At 58.8% G+C, this 25,049-nt stretch overlaps 9 protein-coding genes across 9 annotated transcripts; all 9 read right to left on the reverse strand.

Annotated features, from left to right (window-relative positions):
* Positions 1-3,429, reverse strand: LPMP_300530 (hypothetical protein; the record flags this gene model as incomplete). Its single annotated transcript, XM_010702786.1, has 1 exon — positions 1-3,429. The coding sequence occupies one exon, from the start codon at positions 3,427-3,429 to the stop codon at positions 1-3; it is 3,429 nt and encodes a 1,142-aa protein (XP_010701088.1).
* An 882-nt stretch (positions 3,430-4,311) lies between these two features.
* Positions 4,312-7,011, reverse strand: LPMP_300540 (hypothetical protein; the record flags this gene model as incomplete). Its single annotated transcript, XM_010702787.1, has 1 exon — positions 4,312-7,011. One exon carries the CDS (start codon positions 7,009-7,011, stop codon positions 4,312-4,314), a length of 2,700 nt encoding a protein of 899 aa, XP_010701089.1.
* Positions 7,012-7,851: 840 nt separating this feature from the next.
* On the reverse strand, positions 7,852-9,162 carry LPMP_300550 (glycosyltransferase family 28 protein, putative; the record flags this gene model as incomplete). Its single annotated transcript, XM_010702788.1, has 1 exon — positions 7,852-9,162. One exon carries the CDS (start codon positions 9,160-9,162, stop codon positions 7,852-7,854), a length of 1,311 nt encoding a protein of 436 aa, XP_010701090.1.
* Positions 9,163-9,872: 710 nt separating this feature from the next.
* Positions 9,873-10,439, reverse strand: LPMP_300560 (nuclear cap binding protein, putative; the record flags this gene model as incomplete). Its single annotated transcript, XM_010702789.1, has 1 exon — positions 9,873-10,439. One exon carries the CDS (start codon positions 10,437-10,439, stop codon positions 9,873-9,875), a length of 567 nt encoding a protein of 188 aa, XP_010701091.1.
* Positions 10,440-11,728: 1,289 nt separating this feature from the next.
* On the reverse strand, positions 11,729-13,558 carry LPMP_300570 (hypothetical protein; the record flags this gene model as incomplete). The annotated part of the gene is made up of 1 exon (XM_010702790.1): positions 11,729-13,558. One exon carries the CDS (start codon positions 13,556-13,558, stop codon positions 11,729-11,731), a length of 1,830 nt encoding a protein of 609 aa, XP_010701092.1.
* Positions 13,559-16,090: 2,532 nt separating this feature from the next.
* Positions 16,091-17,068, reverse strand: LPMP_300580 (hypothetical protein; the record flags this gene model as incomplete). Its single annotated transcript, XM_010702791.1, has 1 exon — positions 16,091-17,068. The coding sequence occupies one exon, from the start codon at positions 17,066-17,068 to the stop codon at positions 16,091-16,093; it is 978 nt and encodes a 325-aa protein (XP_010701093.1).
* Positions 17,069-17,631: 563 nt separating this feature from the next.
* On the reverse strand, positions 17,632-19,038 carry LPMP_300590 (spliceosome-associated protein, putative; the record flags this gene model as incomplete). The annotated part of the gene is made up of 1 exon (XM_010702792.1): positions 17,632-19,038. The coding sequence occupies one exon, from the start codon at positions 19,036-19,038 to the stop codon at positions 17,632-17,634; it is 1,407 nt and encodes a 468-aa protein (XP_010701094.1).
* Positions 19,039-20,335: 1,297 nt separating this feature from the next.
* LPMP_300600 (hypothetical protein) lies at positions 20,336-21,775 on the reverse strand (the record flags this gene model as incomplete). Its single annotated transcript, XM_010702793.1, has 1 exon — positions 20,336-21,775. The coding sequence occupies one exon, from the start codon at positions 21,773-21,775 to the stop codon at positions 20,336-20,338; it is 1,440 nt and encodes a 479-aa protein (XP_010701095.1).
* Positions 21,776-23,081: 1,306 nt separating this feature from the next.
* Positions 23,082-25,049, reverse strand: LPMP_300610 (hypothetical protein; the record flags this gene model as incomplete). The annotated part of the gene is made up of 1 exon (XM_010702794.1): positions 23,082-25,049. One exon carries the CDS (start codon positions 25,047-25,049, stop codon positions 23,082-23,084), a length of 1,968 nt encoding a protein of 655 aa, XP_010701096.1.

Raw genomic sequence — 25,049 nt, forward strand, 5'->3', positions numbered from 1 at the left:
CTAGCGGCGACTTCCTTTGGTGCCCTGCTGACGCGATTTGCGGACCGCGGGTGTCTCTTGGCAGTGGCGCAACGCGTCTAACGCGGCATCGGCGACGGTCGACGGCGGCGGCGTCGCGCCACGTCCGACGCAAAACCGAGCGCTGACAGAGAGAGACGCGCCGTGGAGCTCGGCCAGCCGTGTCCGCAGCGCCAGCACACGTACAGCTCGCTGGGCCACGAGTAACTGCTGAGCCTTGAGGCCTGCATAGAGGCCCTGCAACTGTGATGCGCTGGCAGGTGGGGCCGCCGAACTGGTGCGGCGAGAACGGGCTAGACTCTTGGTCGACGGCGTGGATAAGATCGACACCGACGAAGGAGGGGCGGTCGCCGCCACAGAGACGCGCCGCTTGTTGGACTGCGGTAACGCCATACCGGTGGCGGCACTGTCCTTACCGACTCCTGCTAACAGGGCCGAAGAGAGCCCCTCAGGACTTTCCAGGCCTTTGCGGCTTGCTTCTCTGTACTGGCGGTGCATGTGCGAGTAGCTCGCAAGAGCCTCACGGAGACGACACTGCCGCTGCTGCACCTCACGCTCTACGCTCTTCAGCGCGTGTGCATCTTTTTCGAGCGCAGCATCGTGCACATACAGCACGCGGCAGCTGGGAAGCGGTGTGGGACAGCAAGGCGCCACCGTGGACGTTGCCGAATCGCCGCCGACCTCCATCGAAAAGAGGCCTCGAGGGTCCAGCGTTATCACCCCGAGCTCGCAGCGCAGGTGCATCACTGACTCTTCCTCGGCATCTTCGCTATTGCGGTGGCTTGGCGTTCCCGACGGTGGTGCTTCCTGCGGCGAGGAGAGAGAGGAGAGGGCTGCGTGCGATGGAAGCTCTCCAGGTGCAGGCCGCATAGTAGCACTGTTTCGACTTGCCGGCCCGCCGCGAGCCGCGTTCGACGCAGCCGCGTCCAGTTGTGCACACAGTGCAACCTCAGCCTCTGAGTACCGGAATGTGTCCTCCACGATGACGCGCAGCACTACCGGCTGCTGCAGAGCGCAGACGAGGACCTCCGTGAGGGGGAAGCTCACCAAGCATGTAGCTCCGCCGCCGCCTCCGGCCCCCGCCGCGACACGGGCCGGAATGTAAGGGTCGAGTATGGGTGGTGGCGAAGTTGCTCCGTTGGCGGCAGCCGCGACTCCACCAGTCCTGCGCTGCTTACCCAATGCGGCAGAGGACACACGCAGTGGTGGTGCGCCAGGTGCACCGGTATGCCGACCCGTGTGATGCGTGGATAAGGGTACAGGTGACTCGAGACATACCTCCACAGCAACACGCACACAATCTGTGTAGCCGTGAGGCACACCGCTGCGGGAGACACTGGAATCACCCCAGCAGCCTTCTACTGTCACTCGTGACGACACCTCATACAGCGGCGTTAAGGCTCGCTTTCCACCTGCAGAGTTGCTGTTGGTAGAGGCGGATCTGCCGCCGCTATCCCCAGCGGTCCCACTGTGGTGGCGGCCCTTGCGGCTGCCGCTCCCCTGCAGAGAGAAAATGGAGGAACTCAGCGATGACGTGAGGAGGGAGCCCACCTGTGTAGGCGTGGCGCGACCGTCACTGGACTCTAATGCCTGCACCGATTTGTCTACACCTGCTAGCTCAAGTAAGAAGTCGGAGGAGGGCAGCAAACTATCAGCCGCGCACGACTGTGAGACGGGTTGGAGACTGCTCAGACCTTTCACCGTGACCAGACCCAGCTCCGCCGCCACGGTTGTTCGCAGTACCTCATCTGACACAGGTTGCCGCGAGGCCTCCGTGGTCACTACCGAATACAATGTGGAGAGCTGAGGGACTCCGAGGGTCGAGCAGCCTCGTCTCAACGAGTTGTGCAGCTGCGAAGACTGGGTCGGCGAGGTGCTCACACTCAATCGATGCCGCCCCCGAATGCTAGGCAGCGTCGCAGCACTGGCAGGAAAACTGTCGAGCACAGGTCTCCCCGGCGAGTGCTCCGCAGCGGCGTCCCCATCATCGAGGGTCGGGCGGCCCAAGGCTCTCTCCTCCCCTGTGACGGCGACGCCGTCGAGGCTGTCGAGGTGCACGCAGCCACGCACCACAAGAGTGCGGTAAACGTCCAGAAGCGAGATAGGGTTGCCCTGCAGCGTCACTTCCGTCAGTGACCCCTGCGCGGCGACATCCTGCACTGCAGCCTCCAAATCACTCACGTAGTTGAAGGACATGTTCAAAACACGCAACGAGGGAAGCTGCTGTACAAAGTGCAGGTGCCGCAGGCGGTTATAGGCGAGCCCCAGTGTCGTCAACGACGCGTATACGGCAGGCGGCGTAGCTGAGGGCGGCAAAGGCGGTGACGGACGCGTCGCCTCGAGAAAGCAATCAAGGCTGCAGCCGCACACGATTACGACGCGGCAGTGAGGCGGCAGTACGTTCAGCTCCGTCAGTGCTGCGTTACTGTTGAGCCTAATCACCTCCAGCCGCGTGCACTTGCAGAGATCCGCAACAGCGTTGCTCAGACGCCCCTCTGACGCGTTTAGCTCCGTGAAAATGGAGAAAAGAAAGTCAGCCGGTACGTGCGCGGCCTTTTCGGAGGTCATGGCACGGTGCAGCTTCTTCCGCTCCTTGGGCGAGAGAAGCCCCCAGTGATCTGCCAGCGACTCTGCAATGTCAACGAGGCGCAGTAACACAAGGAAGTAGGCGCCGACAGCTGTCCGCAAGCACTGCAGCGCAAGCGGGTCACAGCGCTGCGTCGGATTCAAGTCCGTCCACAGAGGTAACACGCCGTCTTCCTCAGCTGTGAGACGCGCACATGCGTTCGCCACCACCAACTCCCGCTCCATCAGCGAGGAGGAGCTATTGAGGTCATCGGGGGCGCTGGCGGTCAGAAAAGAGTCGTGCTTCGCTGCGTTGCGATTCAGCATGGTAGTAACAGCAGCGGTAGCATCCGAGGCACTCAACTGAGATTTGAAGGGTGGCTTACCTGTCGCCGTCCCTCCGCGCGGAGCGGCAGCCCTCGCGACTATGGTAGTGTGCGGAGATTCGTCGGCGCCAATGGCACGTACACGCGCAGCCTGCTGGGTGCGAAGTGTCTCGGCCCACTGCTTCAGAACGGGCGATAGAACCGGGTGCACAGCTTCGTGCGCAAAGGTGGCACCGTCGCCAAGCTGGCGCCGCAGCGCTGCCCCCTCCTGCTGGATGTGCAGAAAGGCTGACCACGACCGCACCCCGGTGTAGGAGAACAAGATGTCGTTGAGGAAGTCGGCGAGACTGCGCGTGGCGGAGGAAGGTGTCGTGGCATGGCCCAGCGCTGACATGTACGCTGAGTAATTGTAGACATCCTCCAGCTCCGTAGAGGCGAACGTTCCGATGCTGCGAGGCTGCTCACGCATCAAGTCGCACACGGTGGGCACATGTACCGACGCTGAGGTGTTGGCGCACATGTCTCTGCGCTTTGTCTGTGGGTGGGCACGGGTGTACATCTGTGAGTCAGCGATCCAGAGCGTGAGCGAGGTAGGTGCTTGCGTCTCCCAATGTGCGCCGGAACTGCGCCGCTCAGACAACTGCGTCTTGTGTGTTCCACTGAAGAGCAAAATGTGGTGGACAAGTAGGCGCGTGCACGGAGCGGATGCGAGGGAGGAAGAAGAGAAAGAGAGGCGGTTATATAGAAAAGAGTCACGGCACAGTCACAGAGAGCGCAATGCGACTTGCACGCCTGCACTCAGTCAACACTACGCTGATCGTGTCAACACTGCACCTGCCTGTGGGCGAGGGCGTGTGTGAGCCACTCTGCCTACTGCGGCTCTGTACCGGATACGCCTCTGGTTGCATGTGTGGGGTGGGGGTGGCGTGATGCCCCCCCCCCTGTGTATCGGCACCATCGTGCTTACGCATGTGTCGTTGCCAGTGTGTCAATGCACTTTATTTGTGTCGGTGTGGGTGTGTGGCTGGATATGGGAGGTCGGTAGAGGGGGAGGGGAAACTGATTGGTCAGGTATGCGTCCTGCCTCCCTCCTCCCTTGGCGCCCTCTTCACCCGCCCGCCCACCCACCCACACGCTCCGTCGATTCACCGTTAGCCTCAGATTATCCTGCACGAATAAACAATGCACTTTGCCATCGCACAAAGACAGCCGCCGCCCACACAGAAAAAGGGGCGTAAGAGAGGACAACAACAGGCGCTGGCACTAGAACGAGAGGAAGAGGAAAGAGCGAGTGCAAGCTAGCAGAGCTGAAAAGAGCGAAGGGGGGACAGTCTCCCTGTCACCGCTCACAACAGTCGCCCTCCTCCCCGGATTTCATCACCAGTCACCGTCCCTCCCTCTCTCAACGCACATATGCACCTATGTCTGCCCTGAGACTGGACACATACCCAACGATGCGGTGCACTTTTTCCGCCTCCAGCTTCGCTGTGAAGCTGTCTGGCACCAGGGTGATGTTCCTCACCACGTCCGCCGAAGGCGCAGGCGTCTGCCCCACTGTGGTGGCGAGTGTGGACCACAAGCGCGACTCGTACCGGTGCTGCGCCTCCTCCAGTATCTCCCGCACATCGGCGGCCCACTGCTTTACCGGCAGCTTTGCAGCAGGCGTCATCCTCAACAGGGCTGATAAGATGCACGCCTGTGGGTAGAGGAACGCTTCGAAGATACCGGCACTGTACTCTGAGTCGGCGACCAGAGACTTGAGGTAAGTGCGCAGCTCCGCAGATGCGTTCGCGGTCTCAGGTGCTGCTTCGCCGAGGGAGTCCACGTAAGCGCGCAGCACACTGGCCAGCGGCTGCACCGCAGGCAAGTACTCGACCGAGACAGACGAGGTGACTAGGCGAGGACTGTACAAGACTGGGGTGTCTGCCGTCGAAGCCGCACCGCTGCCTGCGTGCGAGTTCTTTCCTTTGCGCGACCTGCTCGCCTGGCCTGCGGTGTGGCGATGGGCGCTGACAGCTGCCATGTCGTGCAGAAGGAAGATGGAGGCGAGTAGCTGACGGCTACGGCGCACTTGCCACATCCGCGACGGCACGGAAACGAGAGACTCGGTGAGCTGCTGGACAGTGGTAGAGTGGATGTTGCCCAGCACCATCGACTTGGCGACAACCCAATCCGTGTTGTCAATAAGTGTGTCGGCTGCTCCAGTGGCGCTCAGGCGCTCCCACGCTGCCCACAGCGCCTCGGCATGCGTCTTTAAAGTCTCGTTCACGTCCTTCTGAGTCTGGCACCCACACAGCGCAGAAGTGAACGCGTTGGCCGGGCACTGCCAGCGATAGAGCGAGTTGGCCTGTGCCGCTTCGAAGCGATGTACATCCTGCATGGCTGGCCAAGACGTGTAGTTGAACACCTTGGCACGCAGCAGGCTGCAGTCTCTCTCCTGCAGGCTGTAGTAGTCCTCTGCCCAGCCGTCCCAGTTCGTAACATCCTCCAGTGCAAGCCCAGTCAGCAGCGGCCAGTACCCCAAATGCGCCATCGTGTCACGCTGGACGTTCTTGAAAGCGAGCTGATGCAGCGCCGCACACTCAGTGAGGCCGAGCAGGTTCGCAAAGCACACCGCGTAGATGAGCCACGTTGGGTTGTTCATGCGGCGGTCCACGATGCTCATCAAGTCGAGGCCCTCGACGAGGTATGAGTAGTCTGGAGAATCCTTGCCAGCGAAGTGACAGCGCAGGGCAATGTTCAAGGCGACGGTGATGTACCCGTCACACAATCCCTCCTCACTCCACGCAAGGCTCTCGGAGAGGTGTCTGCTGCTTTGGTAGGCCTCCACGCATTCATGGAACAGCGCGCGAGCCTCGCCTGCGGCTGGGGTCGTCTCCCACGATCCCACAAGGCACCGCAGGCCGAGAATACGACGCGTGTGCTTGTCTACCTCATCTCTCGCTGACGCGGAACCAGAAGAGCGTGACCACTCGTACACGCCCGCCGCGATCGCCGGTGTAAGGAAGGTGGAGATGTCAAGGTAGCAGCTGGGCTTGGAGTAGAAGCGTTCCACATACGCCATCACGCGTGCCTGCATGTACGTTGACTGAAGTGAGTGCAGCAGGTCCAGCTCCGCAAGGTAGGAGCCACGCCGATGCTTATTCGGATGCTTTGACACCTCCAGCTCTTGCAACTGGCGTGCGAGCTGCACTGCCTCTTCCAGTGAGTGATGTGCCATGGTGCAGTCGATCGTGGTGCGCATCTCTGGTACAGGACCGAGCACCTCCAACACAGAAGTCGCACTCCCCCCTTGGTCGGTGCCAACGCCAGCGACAGGCACCAGTGTGTCCTTGTAGATGGTGAAGGAAGTCCAGTTATCGCTCTCCTGACTCCAGAGATGTCGCGCCACCGCATTCGCCGCCGAGACCTGCCCCGCTTTCTGAAGCATCCGTGCCAGCGTCTCCAGCCGCGTCGCGAGAAGACCAATCTTTGCCGCGCGCTCACTTAGCAGAAAGCCAACGGCAGTGGCGTACTGGCCCTGTTGCGCGAGGACGTCGACGTAGGTCTGCACTGTCGACGGCACAACATGCCCTTTCTCTGTCAGCACGGCCGCGTCCAGTAGCTTTGTTGAGAGCTTCAGTAGCATGTGGTCGGAGCTGCCGGCCGGCACCTGCGCCAGCATCGCCTGCACCATCCACACTTGGTACTTGGGGTCGCTGTACTGTCGATACAGCTGCATGGCTATTTGCTGAACCTTTGCATACGCACCCATGCGGGTGTACGTCTGCACTAGGTTTTCAGAGATTTGTCGCTCATTCTGCAACGCTCTCAAGCGCTCGTACGTGGATGCAAGTGCGTCCCAGCAGCAGCAATTTTGCAGGACATGTACAAGCGCGTTCACGGCCTTCGGCTTCGTGATGTTCCTCCTGCTCAAGGCAATTGCCTTGGTTTTTGCAAGGTGGTAGTTGCCGCTGCGCATCACGACGAGCGCCTCAGCCGCGAGGAGGGTGTCGTCATCAGGGAACTTCTGCAGCGCCGTCTCCAGCGCCCCCTCCGCCTGACTGATCTGGCGTGCATCGATCAGGTCGAAGATGCGCACCGCAGTGCGCTCGGCATCCATTACAGCCCGTGATGCGCCTGCCTGTGCGTATGCGTCTGTAGCGGCTGGGAAAGCGCAGACGGCGCGGCGCGGTGTATCGCGATGTATCGCGATGGGCTTTTCACTCTCGTGCGTAGTCTCGCGCTGTGTGTGTCACCCTTCGTTCAGCTAGGTAGTAGGTTGATCTACGCACTTGCTTTGGTTGTCTTTCACGTAGCGCAACCAGTGCCCGTGAGAAGAAGTGCACCGCAGCAGAGGGAAGTATCCCTTCTCAGCACGCACAGCAGAGAGGGAGACGAACATAATGAAAAATCACGTGCGCACCAACATAAGGCCATTTTTTGGCAAAGCAGGAAGGAGGCAGAAAGACGGCAACGACAGGGGCAGCAATCAGAGAGAGAGAGTCAAGACATCGCAGTGCGAAGGTCGCGCTGCGGTGCACCGTGAACCGCTCGAGCAACCCATACAGGTACACCTATGTCTGTGTATATGTGTGCCTAAGACGAGCTAGAGTACGTGTTGATAACGGCGCGCACCACCGCTCCTCGCTGCTGCGCTTACAGCGCGCCACGCCCACCCACAGCAAGTAATGGGTAAGTGCGAGGCGCGACCCTCTCGTGCCAGACAGTACGGTGGCGCAGTTTGCGTCTTTTGGTTTTCGTCGCCTCTCACAGATAAACACTGGGAGCTTGGAAACAAAGGGAGTCAGACATGCCTGCCGAGAACGGGAGAATGAGAGCAGCGCGAAGGGTGGCGTGGATCAAATCGACAGCTGGGCGCGCACACACACAAACAGAATTGAAGACCAATGGGCGGCGGCAGCAGCAGCTGTGGGTGATTGCGCAGCGCACACGCGCACGTCTACTCTGACCTCGCCCTCTCTCCGCTCCCAGAATGCCCCGTCAGCACCAGTCGAAGCGCTTCCCGAAGCTGTGCGGCATCCATGCCACTGTGTGGTCGAAGCGCTGTCAGGTCAAGCAAAGGCAACCTCTCTGTCAGCTCAGCAACGTGGACGCAGAAGAGAAAGCCACCGGCGGCAAGAACCTCAGCGAGCTCCAGCTGGTGGTCGGACATGAGCTGACGATTCGGAACTACCACCAAGGGTCGCTGCGCCTGCAGTCCCTCCAAGATGGTGCCCGCACCAGCGTGGGTAATGACGAGGGTGGCCCCACGGATCACGGCATCCAGGTTAGGGCGGTACCGGAAGGCCTCCACGAGGAGGCCCCCACAGTCCCACCGCCTCGTTGGATGAGAAGCATCGGCACCAGCTACTGTTGGCGGTTCGGACAGGAGAGTCGCCTCTGCGGGTGCCACCGCCTCAGTGGTGCCATGCTGCACGTAGAGACGCTTGATGCCAAAGTGCTGGTGCAAGGCGGCGCAAACGCGGGGCTGCACCATTGCCTTCACCAGCGAGGGGAACTTTGTCGACCCCACCGTCACCAGCGCGTACGCCTCCTGCTCGGCAGGAAGAGACCGGAGGCGATGTCCTGCGTCGCCTGTGGCACGCACTTCCTCAGATCCAACGTACACCAGCGTTCCACGGCGGCGTCGCCGAGCCACAACTCTCTCCAGAGCACGCCAGTGCACCGTAAAGATGTCCGCCAGCCACGGCGCTAACAAGCGCCCTGTCAGGGAGGGGTGCGAGACGCAGGTGAAGGACTCCATGTAGACAATGGCAGGGCGCCCATACCACCACGGCACACACGATGCCACGCCAACGGCCGCCGCGATCACAGGCACGCACACGCCAGGACCATTCGTGAGCAAAACGTCCGGCCTCTCAGTACAGACAAGTCGAAAGCACGCAAGGGTCGCCTTGAGTGTGGTGACGACCGACGTCAGGTAGCTCTGACCCACCTCGCGTGCGCGTGGGATGGCGTGCACGATAGCGCCTCTCTCGAAGCCTTGCTGCTCCAGCTGTGAGGCCAAGCTGCGCGAATGTGGATCGGTGGTGCTCACGACGTAGAACGGACGCGTGTTTAACCAGTAAGAAGCTGGTAACTCCGCAATGGCGCGCAGCATCTCACTTGTGTGTCCACCAGAGCCCAGCACCACGCCAACCTTCATGGGGCCTCGGTGCGGCGACCGCAGTGCGAGGGGCACGTAGTGCACAACGCCGTGCCACAGAGATGCCAGGAATGCACATCCAAGAAGAACAATGAGAAGCCACATGTGTTGCGGTTGCCTTTGCATGTACACCCATGTGTGCCAGTCTGCGTAGGCGTGCACTGCAGGCAGAGCCAGGACTAGAGTCGCACGCCGCCACTGACAGAGTCGCGCATGGGTCCACCAAAGAGGAATGAAAGAGGCGGTTGGCAGCAGCGGATGTGGTGGACGTGGCAAGCCAAAGGAGAAAGGAGAAAGAGAGAACATCACGAAAGGCTACGCAGAGAAGTGAAAAAAAAAGGGAGGGGAGGGGCAGAACGGCGCACGTCTGAGCTTCGGCCTGCACTGCAGAAGGTGGAGTATTAGTGATGGGGTGAGAAGGCCCCAACACCTCCTCCACCCCTTCCTCTTTCGCTTCGCTGCGCATGCTCTCATGTCTGCTGGATTGGGGGAGAGGGGGGGGTTGACGAGGAAAGGTTTGCGCATTCGCAACATTTAGAAGGAAGAGGGAAGCATCCAACGTAGAGGCACAACAATGTCATTACACCGCACAGAGGACACGCAAGGGGCACCCAAAAAAAAGACTGCAGTCCCGCTTGCACAGTCACCGTGTGCATGTGCGGGTGACTTCGTAAGTGGACGCCATAACCGACATAAATTTGCACTGGGGGTGAGGGGACCACAGTCTGCAGTTGTCAACGCAGGTTGCTTCGATGTTGAGCGCAAAGCATCGTCGTCGAGGAGCCCAACATAACGCAAACATGCATGAGCAAAGGCTACTTTGTGGTGGCTCCTCGGCGCTTCGGCGGGGCTGCCACCCACTCGTAGGAAACCAGCTCTTCCTCCGCAGTCGAGGCAGTCACGCCCAGCGCGTCGCGCCGTAGGGCACCCAGGCCGCCACGACCCTCGTCGAGATTTTGGCGAATGCCGTCCACCACTTGGCCGCCGTGAGCGCCGCGGCCCCAGCGGCGACTCCCGTCACAGCCTACATCCCAGCTAACGGACACAACGCGGTCGTCCAGCAGCGACCCGTCGAGTCCCTGCACCGCCAGCACTGCGGCCGCCTGTGACTCGAACACAACAAAGCAGAACCCGCATGGGCACCGCGTTGCCTCGTTGAGACCCATTACGATATCACGGATGTGTCCGCAAGGACTGAAGTGACTGTACAGCTGCTCCTCCGTCGTGTAGAAGGACAAGTTGCCCACGTACACGGTAGTGCTGTAGTTGAGCTGCTCCTGTCTCCGCTCCTGGAACTCCTCCGCCGTCAGGAGAGACCGAAGCAACTCGTGGCGATCCACATACTGCATTCGGGGGACTTTGTCCACCAAATCGCTCGACATTCGTATCAACGGGGCTCAGTCCTAATCCCCGCAATGCGCGGGAGGATAGGAGGGGAGAAGATGAGGGTGAGAGGGAGAGAGAGAAGGTTAAAGGGACAGTAGGCAAGCAAGAGAAGGGGGAAGTAGAGACAGACATGATAAGCGCCTCCGTGGGGGAAGAAGGGTGGTACGCATATAGAAAGAAAGACGTGCATGCACATGTAGGCGTTGGCTGACAAGAATGTGCCTGCTGTCTCTCTCGGTGCAGTAGCAGCAGCACATCGTGGTAGTTACCTGACGCCTTCGAGTGCCTACTGTGATCCACTAATGATGTTCGCCCACTGAGCAACGGGCTTGAATGTGCAGCTGAAGTGGTGGAAAAAAAGGAGCACGTTCCCTTCCGCTCCCTCTCGACCCGGAAGCACAGCGAATACTACGTGTATGTCACCGATGTCTACATGAGAAAAATGTTGCACATGTGTGTGTGTGTGTTTATGTATATGTGCCTGGATGCATTGATCGGTGACTGAGTTGGTGGTTGCGTGTATGCCGGTACTTCTTTCCGCTAGCCATGGAAGGATGGTGAGAGAGAAGCCAGGCAGACTGGCGGGGCAAGACGGGTGGGTGGCAACGAAGCGATAGGCGTTAAACTGGAAAAATTGATCATCAGCTGAGCTCTCGAAGGAGTGACAAGAGAAGGGGAACAGAGAATGAGGAATCTTAAGAGAGAGAGAGAGAGCAAGGAGAGCGATATGCGTGCTTTAAACTACTGTCGGTGGTGATGCAGTACCTTGTCCCCTCGCTCTCTCTCTCTCTTAAAACCTCCATTCTCTGCTCGCCGCCGCTCTCCTTCCCCAATCTCTCTCTCTTCCACTACTCCAGACGTGCCTTTAAACCAAAAAGAAACACACACGGCTGGGGAAAGAAAATAAGCAGAGTGATACAGCGCCATTGTGCTGAAGGCTGCGCAACGGACGACAAGCACACGCCCTCGCACTCGAAAGATTCGGCTAGGAGGAGGAAAGCAAAGAACAACACGCGGGCAACAGACAAACCAAGAGATCATTAGGAGAGGCCAACACTCGACAGCAGCGGACACTCACAGTGTGCACAGCCTCACCCGCCCTGAAAGCATCTTCTTGCGTAGAACGTTTATGCATGTGTTCGGAAGCGAGTTCTGGGTCTAGAAGGAGCACCACATCTCTCTCTCTCTACCTCAGGCAGTACTGTCCTTCAGTCAGATGAGTGGGAAGGAAAGAGCAAGAAGGCATGACGAGATACACGAGCATAAAGGTCGATGCTAACAGTGCTTAGGGCTCCTCTTCTCTAGCAGACCCGGCACTACCGAAATTCATCATCTCTGACCCACCATCAGCACCGCCGGCGGTGCCACCGCGTTTCTTCTGGAGGTATTCACGATAGCGTTGGCCACGCTTCGCATCCGACTCAGCAGCGCCGTCGCGATCCGGTCTTGCAGCCCTCGGTGGCACACTTGGTGACTTCACCTCGTCAACGCCTTCGCCTGGAAGAAATGGCGAGGTCAGCTGGTACCCAAGCTCTGCCTCAACCAGCTTCCTCCCATCGATGATGCGCTGCCGAACCGCCGGATTCTCTACGTCATTCGGGTTATGCACCTCGATCCCAACTATGGACAACATCTGCTGAGTAAGTTGGAAGAAAACGGTGGCGGCGAGGAAGGGAATCATGAGCGGCAGCAGCTTGTTCACGTAGGAGCCAAACAAGAGCCCAATGTCCATGTTGCTGCGGTAAACGTGACCGTAGGCCACGTCCACGCGCGTCTCATTCGCAGTGGACGAGAGGCCGGAGATAAGCAGAAAGTTGAAGCACAGCGGCATCAGCAGGCGCACCAGGAAGGTCTCGTTGAAGCAGAGCGATGCGTTATCAGCAATGCTGGGGTAGATCACATAGACGTCATGGACCTTAAACTGAAAGGCGGCCCAGTAGGCGCAGTAGGCCATGTAGAAGAGCAGAACGACAGACCCGATGAAGTGAATCGAGCTCTTCATCATGAGTTCGATCACACCAAGCGGCTTGCCGGCCCAGTCCCGCAGCGGCATCGTCAGTTCGCTCCACAGGATGAAAATTGTCAGCACCGAGCAGACAAAACAACAGGTGTAGTAGACGTACTGCCGAATTGGGAACCACATCCTCTTCAGGGGGTTGTTGGTGCCTTTGACTCCACGCACAATCTGATCCAGCGAGCCGCACTTGCGCACTGTCGAGTTCCAGCGGTAGTTGGCACGGTTCACAATCTTTATCGCCTTCTTGAGCCGTTGATTCAGTGTCTCGAGGTGAAGGAGCGAGACATCGTTGCGGTCCGCTGACGGCACTGCCTTGACGCGCAGGGCAGCCATGTGGTACATGGGAATCTCCCGGTCGGCGGCAGAGATGAGCTCCAACATAAAGGCGAGGTGAGGGCGGTCCTCCTCCGAGACTTGGGGGTCAATGCTGATGAGTTCTGCCTTTATGGCTGCCAAGTCCATCGCAGCAAAGTCGAGGTTCTCCTGAATGTCGGTGGCCTCGTACAGCTGGCTGCACAGCAGCCGCTTCGCGTCGGCGTAGCGCCACAGCATACGCGGCACCCCGACCAGGCCAGCCGGCATGAACAGCGTCAAGATCAGCAGGCCCCACGCGTTGGCGAGCGAGATGACGACCTTCATGACATTCGAGACGGATCTGTAGGAGTCCGTTATGATAACAAAGTAGCACAGCGCCACGAGTATAATGGCAATGATGACGGCGTATAGAATAAGGTTCATCTTGATGGAGTGCAGAAGCCGGCCCTTCACAGTGAACTCGCCTACCTCCGTGTACATCTGCGCCAACGGCAGAGACACCCACGCGCAGAAGTATGTCACAGCGAAGATAGTGATCCAGATGGGCCGCATCCAGTTCTGCTTCTGGCTGGGGTCGTTCTGAGCTGCCAACGAGGCATCGACATCCACAACCAGCAGGGGGAAGGGTAGCATGCACACGTACAGCGCGATCACGTGCCACACAGCGCAGGCAATTGGCATCCGCTTAATGGACTCCTTTGTGTAGTAACGGTAGACGAGCAGGCAAACCCCGAAGGCCAGCACGAAGAAGATGACCGTCACAGCAACGTACCCGCTCGACATGATGATGAAGTGGTGCAACTCTTTCGCTTACTAAAATAAGCTCCGCAAGGAAGAGGTCTGCGAAAGAGGTTGGCTAGAGATGTGCAATACGGCACACGCACGAGCACAGAACTGCACGCCTACTTACTCCCTTTTCTTTTATGCGTTTGCTTGCTTGCTTGCTCCCCGTTCCCTACGCACGAGAGCAGCCACACAAGTGATAATAGACCCTCTGGTGTTGCAGAGGTTGTTGCCGCAGTCGCAGGCGGCGTCTGCTGATGGGTGCGGTGTGGGCGGCGAAAGTTCCAGAGGTCAAGCGATAACGACGAGGGTACACACAGTCCCCCACCAATAAAACTGCAAAACACACACACACACACACGCAGTGCGTAGAAACGCAGATAAGGGGGGGAGAAGTTACAAAGACGTCAATAACAGAGAGGCGCAACCCCCCCCCAAAGAGTACACGGGGGTGGAGGGGTGAAGCTGAGCAATGCACCAGAGAGGCACACGGCTGTTGTTTCCCCCCGCTTCTTGTATCGAAGACTCTCTTTCCTTTCACGTACTACCCGCTCACCGTCAACGGTCGAGTCTGGTCGGAGACGATCCGCACACGAGAATAAGAAAAAAACAGAAGCTCGCCGCCACCGCAGCGCAGGCCTCAACTGATCCGATAAGGAACCGAACAAACAGAAACAAAAGAGGAAGAAGAAGAGGAGGCAGCTGAGCGCAGCACAGCTTTCGAAATACGTGCCCGGGGTGTAGAGGTGGCCCGTGTGACACGACAGAAAGCACAAAAGAAACAGCCGCGCCACAGCTCAGGCGCGCGAGAGAGGGGGAGTCACACACAGAGGGAATGCGAAAGACGGATATGGGGAAGGAAAAGACGCAGGCGCCCTGACCCCCTTTGCAAACGTCACTCTGCGATTTCCCTCTCCGTCACAACGCACAAGCCAGCCTACCACAGCCAGAGACAGTCCGAGAGAGCCTCGCACGCCTGCACAGAGGGAGAGACACAAGAAAAGAGCCAGAAACGAGAACAACAGCAGAGAAGCAAACGAGGCGAGACCAGGCACACGTGCGTATAGAAAAAAGCAACGCAGAAAGCAGCCTTGATTACGCCTCGAGCGCCGAGAGGCCAGCGTATGCACTCACCTACGCTGTCTTTTATCGGCTACTTGGGGTGTGGGTATGCCAATGTTTTACAAGGAGAGGGGGGCACGTACCAGATCGACAAGGGGGTTACGCAGCATGCGAGCCAAGCAAGAGGCTGGCGACTGAGTGAGTGTGTGGCTTCGTTTGTGTGTGTGTGTGTCTCTGCGTTTGCCCTCACTCTAGCACACGAGCAAGTCACAGGAAACACACGAAGGAGAAACTAAAAGAAAGTTGAGTTGGATGTGTCCGTGAGCTTGTTTGTGCGGAAAAATTTTGTGAAGAGGACAGGTAGAGAGAGAGAGAAGGGAAGGAGGGAGGCGGCGGAGGAACGTGATTCAAGCAGGGCCTTGTAGTCGCTTCCCATGCAACAGCGAGAAGTGTACGGGGGAGAGAAAAAAAAAAACAGAGAGCGGAATGTTGAGCAGAGAAGCGGCAGAGATGACCAAACGAAAATGGTGAAATAAAGGGGCGGCAGAAAAGTGAACGGCGCATGAGACGTGCACACACACCTACATTTAAGTGGGACGGGGCACATCTGTGTCTGGTTGGGTGCGTGCTTGGAAGTCTGCGCACAGAACCTTCGCTCTGCCTTTGAGCGCGATGATTCGCAACACATTGGGGCACCTCTTCGTTCTTTTTCGAGGTGCGCCGCACCGTACCACAGCCGCCTCAGCGCACCAACAGAAGTGGATACACAGGGGGGGGAGGGGGGCAACGGCGCACCCCTTCGCCGCTTGCCGAAGAAGTGCGCAGGTGGAAAACGACAGCACAGCAGTTTAGAAGCCTTCATTGCAGTAGGCATGACGCCATTTTTTTTTTTGGTCTGTTTTCCCTCTTCCGTGCTTGTCATTCTGCATCAAAGCAGTCCACACTCACGCGCACAGAAGTACAAAAAGGTCCGCAGTTAGGCACACGTATACGAGGGGTGTGCTTGTGGGGGGGGGGGGGGGAGGAGGGTGCCCCTTGGCAGACAGCGTGCTACGGTTGCTTTATTAGAATAATGTTGTTACACAATGCACTGGGAAAGGCGGTGTGGGCATACGAGGCGACAGTGGAGTGGGGAGGAGGTATTGCACAGGTCGCATGCACGCGTCCGCCCGCTCTCTCTTCTCGCTGTCTTACCTGCACGGACTTCTTTTCTCAACCTAAGTGGAGGCTGCCTCCTCGGTCTGGTGAGTGAGAGAGGGTATGCGCGAGGCTCCGTGGATAACGACCCCTGTATCTCCCCGCCACCCACCCCTCTGACCCACGTGCATTCATGCGTCGTCCTTGGTTTCGCTAAAGGCTCTGGCGGCGGGCGGCGCGCTGTGTGCGTGAGGGACGCGAGTCGCATCTTCCCCTCGCGCCCCTCTGCAGCCTGTGCAAACTACTTCTGAGTTGAGCACGTCCTCCTTCTTTTCATGCGTGTTCTGCACTCTCTACCTTCACAGCGAGTACATCACGCTGCTCGAGCACCGAGACGAGCTCGTCGCGCAGTGGGTTGGGCTCCATTGCCTTGAGCTGCAGTGCCCGGCGGTTCTTGTCCATGGTCTGCTTTGTTAGCTTCTGATGCAGCTGCGTCACCTCACCCTTGCTCATCTCCTTCGTCGGCGCTGCCAACTCACCAATCGCAGCAGCAGCCTTCTTCTGGTACTCAGCCAACGACTTCTTCGCCTCCTCGAGAGCAGCCGGCAGCTCCTCATCGCTGGTGTGCAGCACCGTATCAAGGCGTTCCTTTTCCTTCATGACCAGCACCACCTCCTCCTTCATCTTTGCTACCTCTTCGGCTGACAGCTGACCCGCCTTGGCACCGCCCTTACCAGCCCTCTTCTTTACAGGCAGGCCAGAGTCGACAAGCACGGCACCACGGCTCTTGAGCTGGCGCTCGAAGGCATCGATGTCGACCTGTCGGGCCTGAGCACGCAGGCGTTCCTCGTTATCCAGCTTCTGCTGCTGGAGCGCAGCGTAGCGCTCCTGTGCCTTGGTCCACTCCTGCTCCTTGCGCTTCTCCTCCGCCTCCTGCGCCGCCTTTCGGGCTCCCAGCTCCTCGGTCACCTCCTCAGGGTCGCTATCGCTGCCCTCGTTGGGATCGCCCCCAGTGGGGCGCTTCTCGAAGATAAACTTCTTGCGATCCTTGTCACTCTCGCGTGCCTCCTTGAGGACGGCGTTTTGCCTCGCCATTAACGCGTTCTCAAGGGCTTGTAGCATCTTGTCGTCCATCGATGGATCCTTGGAGATGTGCTCGAAGATGGAGAGGAGCAGTCTCTCGTAGTTGGGGGAGTCGTGGAAGCTGGAGTGCACGAAGTTGTCTGTCACTCTTGCCATAGCCAGCGCGTATATCTGGCCCTTCTTCAGCTCGCCATACTGAAACGTGTAGATGTCCTTGTTGCTCGGCATGACTGGTGCGTGTCTGCGCGTTTGGGGATGGAAAGTGTTGGTACAGAAATGCAGTAACAATAATGAGAGATGAGGCACGTGTTAGACGTGAGTGCTGTGGCTGTTATGCTTGGTTCGGAGGGTCCCTTGGTAGAGGAGAAGAGGAGACGGCGGAGGAAAGAAGTGTAGCGTGGGTGCGCGTGCTATAAGTGCATGTATATGGCGTAGAGGGGAGAAAGGACAGTAAGGAACGGCGTGTCGGTGAGCGGATGCGTGCGTGTGTGCATCCTTTGGCGGAGGGTGGCATGTACGAGAGAGAAGTGCATCGAGGGGAATTGCACATGATTGCGGAGTGCACGCAGGCCACACGAGTATGCGCATGCAGACGTTGGCGCACTCCCTACGCAGCCTCATGATTCGAAGGAGGCGGGACCTTGCTGATGTTGTAGCTGCCTTCATTCGCATGATCATTACAGAACCTCAACTCACAGACAGGCACGGGTCGACGGAAGACGTCCATGGAAGCCACAAGACAAAAAAAAGGGTGCACTGACTGCGCTCCTCGACACCTCAGCAATATGCACTCAGGAACCCGGCGGGCGTGGGTACCGCGACGGTGGTGACTGCGGTGTCTGCGACTGCACCCCATTCTTTGGCATCATCACGTACCCCACAGCGACGGTGGAGTTGGTCGTGTTGTCCTGCACCTGCACGTACTCCTGCGGCGTGACGCACGCTGCGGGGATTGCTTGCTGCGGGACATAGGCCTGTGGCTGAAAGGGCACGGGGGTGATGACAGGCCGGCCAGCAGCCGGCGCGGGGCGCAGCGAGGCCTGCTGGGCCACCGTGGCAGGAGCGGCAGGTGCAGCGCTGGACGAAGATGCACCGGCAGCAGTTGACGACTCCTCGTGTGATCTGAGAAGGGGGGGAACCGTGCCCCAGCACAGATCGGCCTGGGTGGAGCCGGCGGCAGCGGCCTCGTCCATGACACCTGGAAAGAGGAAGGAGTTGTCCTCCGCGCGCGGGGGCTCACCCCACTGGCCCTCTCCTAAGCCCCACTGCCCACCAGCAGGGATGGGGGCGTTCAGTCCAGGTATGCGCAGGTCTGGGTACGCGGGAGGAAGGCGGCGCATCGTTTGCATGCTGTACAACCACGGTGGTGGCGCTGTCGGACCGATTCCGAGTGCCTGTCGCAGTCGCTTCGACAGGACGCCCGGTGTGTGATGTGTCTTGGGCCGCCACTTACCCTCGTAGAACACATCCCCGCACCGACTCAGCTCGATGTTGTACGTCTTGCGCTGCAGAGGCGTGCCTGTCATGAAGCACGAGATGAAGGCGACCTGGTTCGGATTCGCCATCTTATCCTTTGCGGCGCGAATCCTCTCGATACCGAGGGCAGCAACCTCTGCTGGCACAATGCCTACCGCCTCTTCGCGGTCCGCCTGACGAGAGAGGAAGGTTCGCTGCAGGTGCCAGTGGCGCGGCACCGGCACCGTGTGCGGCTCCATCTTCATGCGCACAGTGAAGAGGGGGTCAGCAGCATTGCCGTCATGCTGATCGACCAGCTCCGTAGTCTCGGGGCCGTACAGCTCCGCCGCCCGCACCTTCAGCTCCTCCCACGTCATCTTGTGGTGTTTGCGACCGGCGAGGACGGAGGAGGAGTGCTGGCGACCCTTCCCGCCGCCCTCACTCCCATCCAAAGACGGTAGCACAACTCGATCCTCTTCATCCTTCTCCGCGCGGGCAGCCGCTGCGGCTGCTCTCTTCTCGGCCTCCGCCACGCTCGCGGCTTGCTGGCGCTGCTGCTCTTCTTGTTCCGCTCTCAACTCCGCAGGGGTAGGGGGCAGCGTGTATGCAATCTCCTCGGTATCACTCTCCGCGGCCGCCGCCTCAGCCAGCAGAATCCTGTCTTGTATTTTCTGACTAATTTTCTTCAGCTGCTCCTCGCGCTCACGGCGAGTCGCCTTTTTCTCCTTCTTCGACTTTGCCATGCTGATGGAATCGAAAAGCAGCACCAGTAGTGAGAAGGGCCTGATTGCGCATAGACGCGGTGCTAAGCACGCAATGAAGCCAGCCCCTGTATACAGCCGCGTCACACCAGCACCGTCGACGCGTTCCTTCGTTTTAATGGGAAGAGGGCCTGGTGTATGGGCACTGGAAGAAGAAAGGAAAGAGAGAGGGAGATGCAGCAAGTAAGAACAAGAGAAGCTGAAAACACGTAGCGAGAGACGCAAGCAGCGCAAGGGGACATCTACAGACGTTGTCCGTAGAGGAGAGAGGGTATGCGGGCAGAGATGCGCTGTGCCTACCACTCCACACACGTCTGCCCATCCTCCCTTCGAGTGGTAGGTATTGAGGACCATAGAGCTAAACACACGCAAACAGCACCCACATCACAGTGCACGAGTATGCATGGGGGTGTGCAGCTCCGCTTCCCCGCTTTTCAGGACGAGATGCTTCAAAGACGGCAGGCACACACCACATTGCCGTCTTGTCGAGAGCGCTAGAGTACTCACAGTCAGCCGCCACCACCACCTCCTCCCCTAGCGTTAGCAGAGCAACTTCGTTGTTGCCCGCTTGCGAAGGGCGCCAGATACATGCCTGCTACCCCGCGGCGAGAGGTGCTCAGCAGAACATGTCACTCAGTGATTCCCCTTTTCGGAGAGAAGGGCCATGCGTCTCCTCTCGTCTGTTTCTTTGCTACAACAGAGACACGCATGCACGGACAGAGCGCCAAAGAAAAACGGCGAGTGGGCGACTCGTATCGACCTCCTCTTCTCCTCCCTCCCTCGGGGGAGAGCGAGAAGGAGTCACACGGCGAAGACACGCACAGTGCAAAGGACCGGCACAACGGGGGCACAAGAGAGAGAGCGAGTGAGTGTGGAAGAGACGGGCACACACAACACGAGCGTCGTGCGCACACCATGCGTGGTGGCACGGCGAACGGGGGACATGCGAAGAGACAAGAAAACGAAGACCAGAGAAAAGAAACAGCGCGAGATGCGGGGGGGGGGGGGCGGCCCCGCGTCAAAAAATCGAAAATCACCACCGCCGCTCCTTTCACACTACTCTCCCTTTCGCTCTTACATGGATGGCCGAGTGGGAGCGTGTTGGTCTTCCACTACTCCTCGCACACGCTCGCTCTCCTCGAGACCATGCACTGAGTGCGAGGGCAGTGCACAGACGCAGGGAAGGGGACGATGCCGCAAAATGCCAAAGCCCTCCAGTTGGATTGCAACTCCACTCCGTCTGCATGCTGCTGTCCATGTATTGCTGCTTCTTTCGCACTTAATACGTCTGTGCAGACATAAGAGTGATGTTGCTCGTGCCGTCAATGGTCGCCTCACGACTTGTGTTCGCAAAACCCTGCTCGTCGACAAGCTCCGTCATCAGCCCAGCATTGTTGTAGTAGCCCGCTGTGACGTGCGGACCCTTCAAGCGCAGGTTCCCGCGCGTGCCAGCCGCCAGCACCTTGGCGTCGCTGGTGCCACGGTCGCCGACTACCTTGGCCTCTACATGGGGGACCATGCCCTGCGAGCCCTTCTTCAGTGTGCGCCACGTCAGCATGTAGGATGCCTCGATGGGACCGCGGAACACGTACACGTCATCCAGGCTGAGGTCCTTGGCTAGCTTCTTGAGATACTCCTCCGAGACGGGGACCTCGATGCCGTCTTCAAAGATGACGACAGAGCGGAGGTGCTCAAACTGGTCTGTGTCAAAGTTGCCGGCGTGCTTCAGGATGAGGTCGAAGTCCGCCTTTCGTCCCACCAGCGTCTCCACCTCCTCCACGCAGAGCTTCTCGATGCCATTGATCGCGTGATCATCTGTGAACATGTCGGAGTGGATGTGCACGAGCACCGCGCCAGAGGTGAGGGCCGCATACGGAGCGATGATGGCGCCAATCGGATCCGTATGGTGGTTCGGCATCACACCGAAGCGCGTCTCTGCCTTGAACTCCATGAGCTGGCTGAAGAGAAAACCGGCATTCACGCAGTTGCGGTGTGAATACGTGATGTGCAGCTTGTCCTCCATGGCCGGGTTGGGGTCCTCCAGTGCCAGCACTGGATCGTCAGGGTGCAGCAGCGCCGACAGACGGCGTAAGCGTTGCTCGTAGTACGAGAAGGGGCCCCACACCAGCATCTTCCGCATTGGTGTCACGCCTAGCAAGTTCATGTTGTGGTCCGTGATGACGATCTTCTTGAGGTAGTAAAACTCCTGCGAGTGTACCCATTGAAATTTCTGACCTGGGTAGGAGAGGCCCAGCTCCGGGATGACGTTGTAGATGGTGTCCCAGAAATGCATGTTGCGCTCCACTAGCTCTCCCTGCTTCATCTCAGGCACGCTGATCCACTCACGGGCCACGAGGTGGCGAGGCTGAAACTCGTTCAGATAGAAGCGCAGCTTGTCGGCGCTGATGGCGTTTTGTGGCACGATACAGAGTAGCGCGCCAATCTTGGCGCACGCGAGCTGCAGCACGAAGGTCTCGCAGTTGCACGGCTGGATTGCAAGCACGCGATCACCAGGCCGCACACCAGTCTGCAGCAGACCATGCGCCAGAGCCTCACTATTCTTGCGAATGTCGGCAAAGGCCCAGCGGACTGCCTGGTGCTCAATGCGGAGGAAGTCCTTGTAGTACATCTTACGAGACTGGATGTTGACGTAGTAGCCTATCAGCTGATCCAACACTGGGGTACCAGACGTACTCTTCACCTCCGAGTAGGCAGGCATGTAGGGACCTGAAGAAGCAGCGGTGGCGGCCACGGAGGCTGACTTGGGGATGGTGCCCGAGGAAGTCACACCGTGGTTGAAGCGGACGGTGGCGGCGGCACTTCCCGCTAGCGGAAGAGAAATCCGGCGGAACATGTCGGGAGTACCAGCCACCGAAGGAAGTGAGGTAAATGACCAAGAAAACGAAGACGTTAAGGGGATGCACTAGAGGGTTGCTGACACAGAGAGAGAACCCATGACTCACTCAACTGCCTGTGCGCGTCAGTGCGGATGCTGCGACTCCGAACCGCAGCCTTCGCGCTCACACAAGCACACAAGCACTACAAGGTGAAGGAGAGAAACAAAGCCTGAGGTGAGAGAAAGACCAAGTTCTTACCCACAGAGCCTTTCCTCGGAGATGAGAATGCCCAATCCTGTGCCAGTTGGGAAGGAGGTGTGCTAAGCGACTAGCAAGAGACAAAAGAGATGAGACGGGTGGGAGGGAGAGAGACGTACGTGTGTGTGTGTGTGTGTGTTCGGCTGCTTGTTTCTACAAAGAGAGAAGCGAAGTGCTGTCGGGCAGACAGGAAGACAGATGATGAGGGTGGCTCTTCACTACTACTGTGGGCACCCACCCAATGCGGGCGGAGGAAGAGGAGCAACAGGGATGGACAAGAGGCAGAGATGCAGAAGCAGCAGTAGAGCGGGAAACTGCACCGATGGTGACATGGGAAAGCAACCAGATGGCCTGACGCACCCACACTGCTGATCAAGGCAAAGGGGAGAAAGCCGATGCCTGTGCCTACACTAAGCACAGGCATCGGCCGAGGTCACAGAAACAAAGAGAGGTAAACCGCCTCCGCAGCTCACGAGGTAGAGGGGGGAAAATGGAGAAGTGGGAAGAAGACATCGCACAGCTGCGCACGGCAAGCTGCGGCGATGGCGTCGATCATCACACATCCACGTAGGGAAGGGGGAACAGTACACGGAAGCAACTGGTTGGCTGGTGTTGCACCGCTGTAACTCAGAAAAGGTAGGAGAGAGAGAGAGAGAGAGCAATAGGAATGGCAAAACGATAGAAAAAAGAGGGCGAGAAGAAGTGACACATGTTTGCGCAATGAGGTGCGACCTGAGACTTAGCGCGCATGGATCCACATGGCTGAAGCCAGAAGGGGTTCGGTTATGGTGCGCATCAGCCTTCAGGAAAAAGAGTAATTAGGAAACAGCACCAGAAGAGAAAGGAGCAGAGAAGGGAAAAGAACACACACACACACACACACGCAGGTCATGCATCATGCCGCCTCGACATCGCTCGTACTCTCTTCCTTTACTCGGACCCGGTCCGGATGATCTCGAGCAGACTGTTCACCTGGTTTTCCTTCAAGGCATTGCGGCAGCTAGCAATCAGCTGTGCACGTGCCGGGCCGATGCGCACCATCGCTGCCTGCTGGATGCACCTGTTAACCTCCTTCAAGGCCAGCTTGAGCTCTTCGTAGTTGTTGGTCCGCTTTGCATTCTCACTAAGCAGTTCCTGATCAACGTCGTACAGTGCTGAGTATGATTTCTTCATGGAGGTCATGTCTCCCAGCAGCCGTGCGTCCTCGGCACGCCCGAGCAGCGTCTTCACGATGGCAGCCGCATCCGCCATTTCGGTCGTGAGTTTCATCCGCACCTCATTGAATTCGGCCACCCTGGCGAAGATCGCACGTAGCCGCTCCAGCTCGAGGGGCATCTCGCACCGAACCGCCACCGGGTCCGCCTTCTCGTCCGCCCAACCACCCTTCAAGTCCTCCACGAAGGCGCTGATAACCGCCCCACATGGCGCCAAGTGGTCAGACCACAGCGTAATTGCGTTGAAGGCCGCACCAGACGCGGTAGCATTGCGAACCTCGATGCCGAAGCTGCTGCCATCGCGCACGTGAATAAGCTCCAAGTGAAGCACTGGGTCAGTCGGCTCTTTAGCGTCGAAGAGCGCGATATCGCCCGGTAGGCAGAAGGACTGCCGCAGCCATGCCTCAATTACATCGAGATGGAGCAACGCGCGCCACTGCAGTGACACGCACCCGTTGGGTTTCTGGTAGGTGACGGGCGCTCCCTGTCGCTGGCGTAGCTGCTCTGGCGGAATCCTGTAGGGTAGCTGGTACATCACGAAGCGGGGAACCTGGATGGTCACCTCATGTATCTGATAGTTGTCGCCAAATGGTGGGCCCACAGCCACCGAGGCGCTGACAATTAGCGGAACGTCATCGGGGTGGGCAAAGCAGCACGTAAGCGTGGTACTAGGCTCCGCATTCACAAAGGCTATGGTATCCTGATCTGCCGCGGTGGCCCATATGTCGCACTGCAAGAAACAGCTATGCACGACGACGTCCCCGCGCTTCGCCGCAGGCCCAGTCAGCTCCACAAGCACCTCCACAAACTTTGTTGCAAGATTAGCCGAGCAGCAACAGCGTACCTCCACCCCCGACTCTGGCATCGTCGTGTCCCGCTCCCCGGCGACCTTGCGAGTCAGCTGTTCCTCGAGACTGGCAAGCTGCGCGGCCAGCTGCTGCTTTTCGTGCACAAGCGCCTCCAAGACCTGCAGCTGACGCACTTCAGCAGCCTCGTCCTTGCGCGTCTCGAGCAGCGTCAATCCACGAACGGTGCCGTCCACAGTGCAGATGATAGGCAGCGGCACGCCATCTTGCCGATAGTCTTCCGAAAGAACTGCGGCCACAGCACTGGAGTAGGTATCGCGGAAAAGCACGCTACCGCCCTTCTCCAGCCCGTTGCCGCCACGATCCGTGCGCACCTCAACCCGCCCGTTGCTCCACCCAATCACCAACTCCGCCACGCCGTCGCCGTCCACATCGCAGAAGGCGGCAGACACCGGTACCGATTTGCCCCTCACTCGCCACACGCGCTCACCGCGCTCGTACATGCCGACAGTGCCGTTCTCTAGCAGGTAGGCATACCGGCCAACGCTGTCAGCCGCGGCAGCCTCCGCGTCTGAGGCCTGTGACGGCCGCCACAGGGGCACGAGCTTCTGCACTCGATCCACTTCGTGCACCGTCGCGATCGCCTCCTCGCCATCGTACACGCGCACCTCGAAATCATCAGAAGCCACGAGCAGCGACAGGGGAGCAGAGATCGAATCTGGTACTGAGGTCCACGGCATGAGGGTCATAGACGTCACCTGGTCACCTGTCACTGTCCAGTATCGCTCGGCGCCAAAACGGTCGAAGCCGAATATGCTGCAGTTGCCACCAACGACAGCCAGCGGCGGCGCTTCTCCAGAGACGCTACTCGGCTTCAT

The sequence above is a fragment of the Leishmania panamensis genome (genome assembly GCF_000755165.1).
Source record: "Leishmania panamensis strain MHOM/PA/94/PSC-1 chromosome 30 sequence".
Lineage (NCBI taxonomy): Eukaryota > Euglenozoa > Kinetoplastea > Trypanosomatida > Trypanosomatidae > Leishmania > Leishmania panamensis.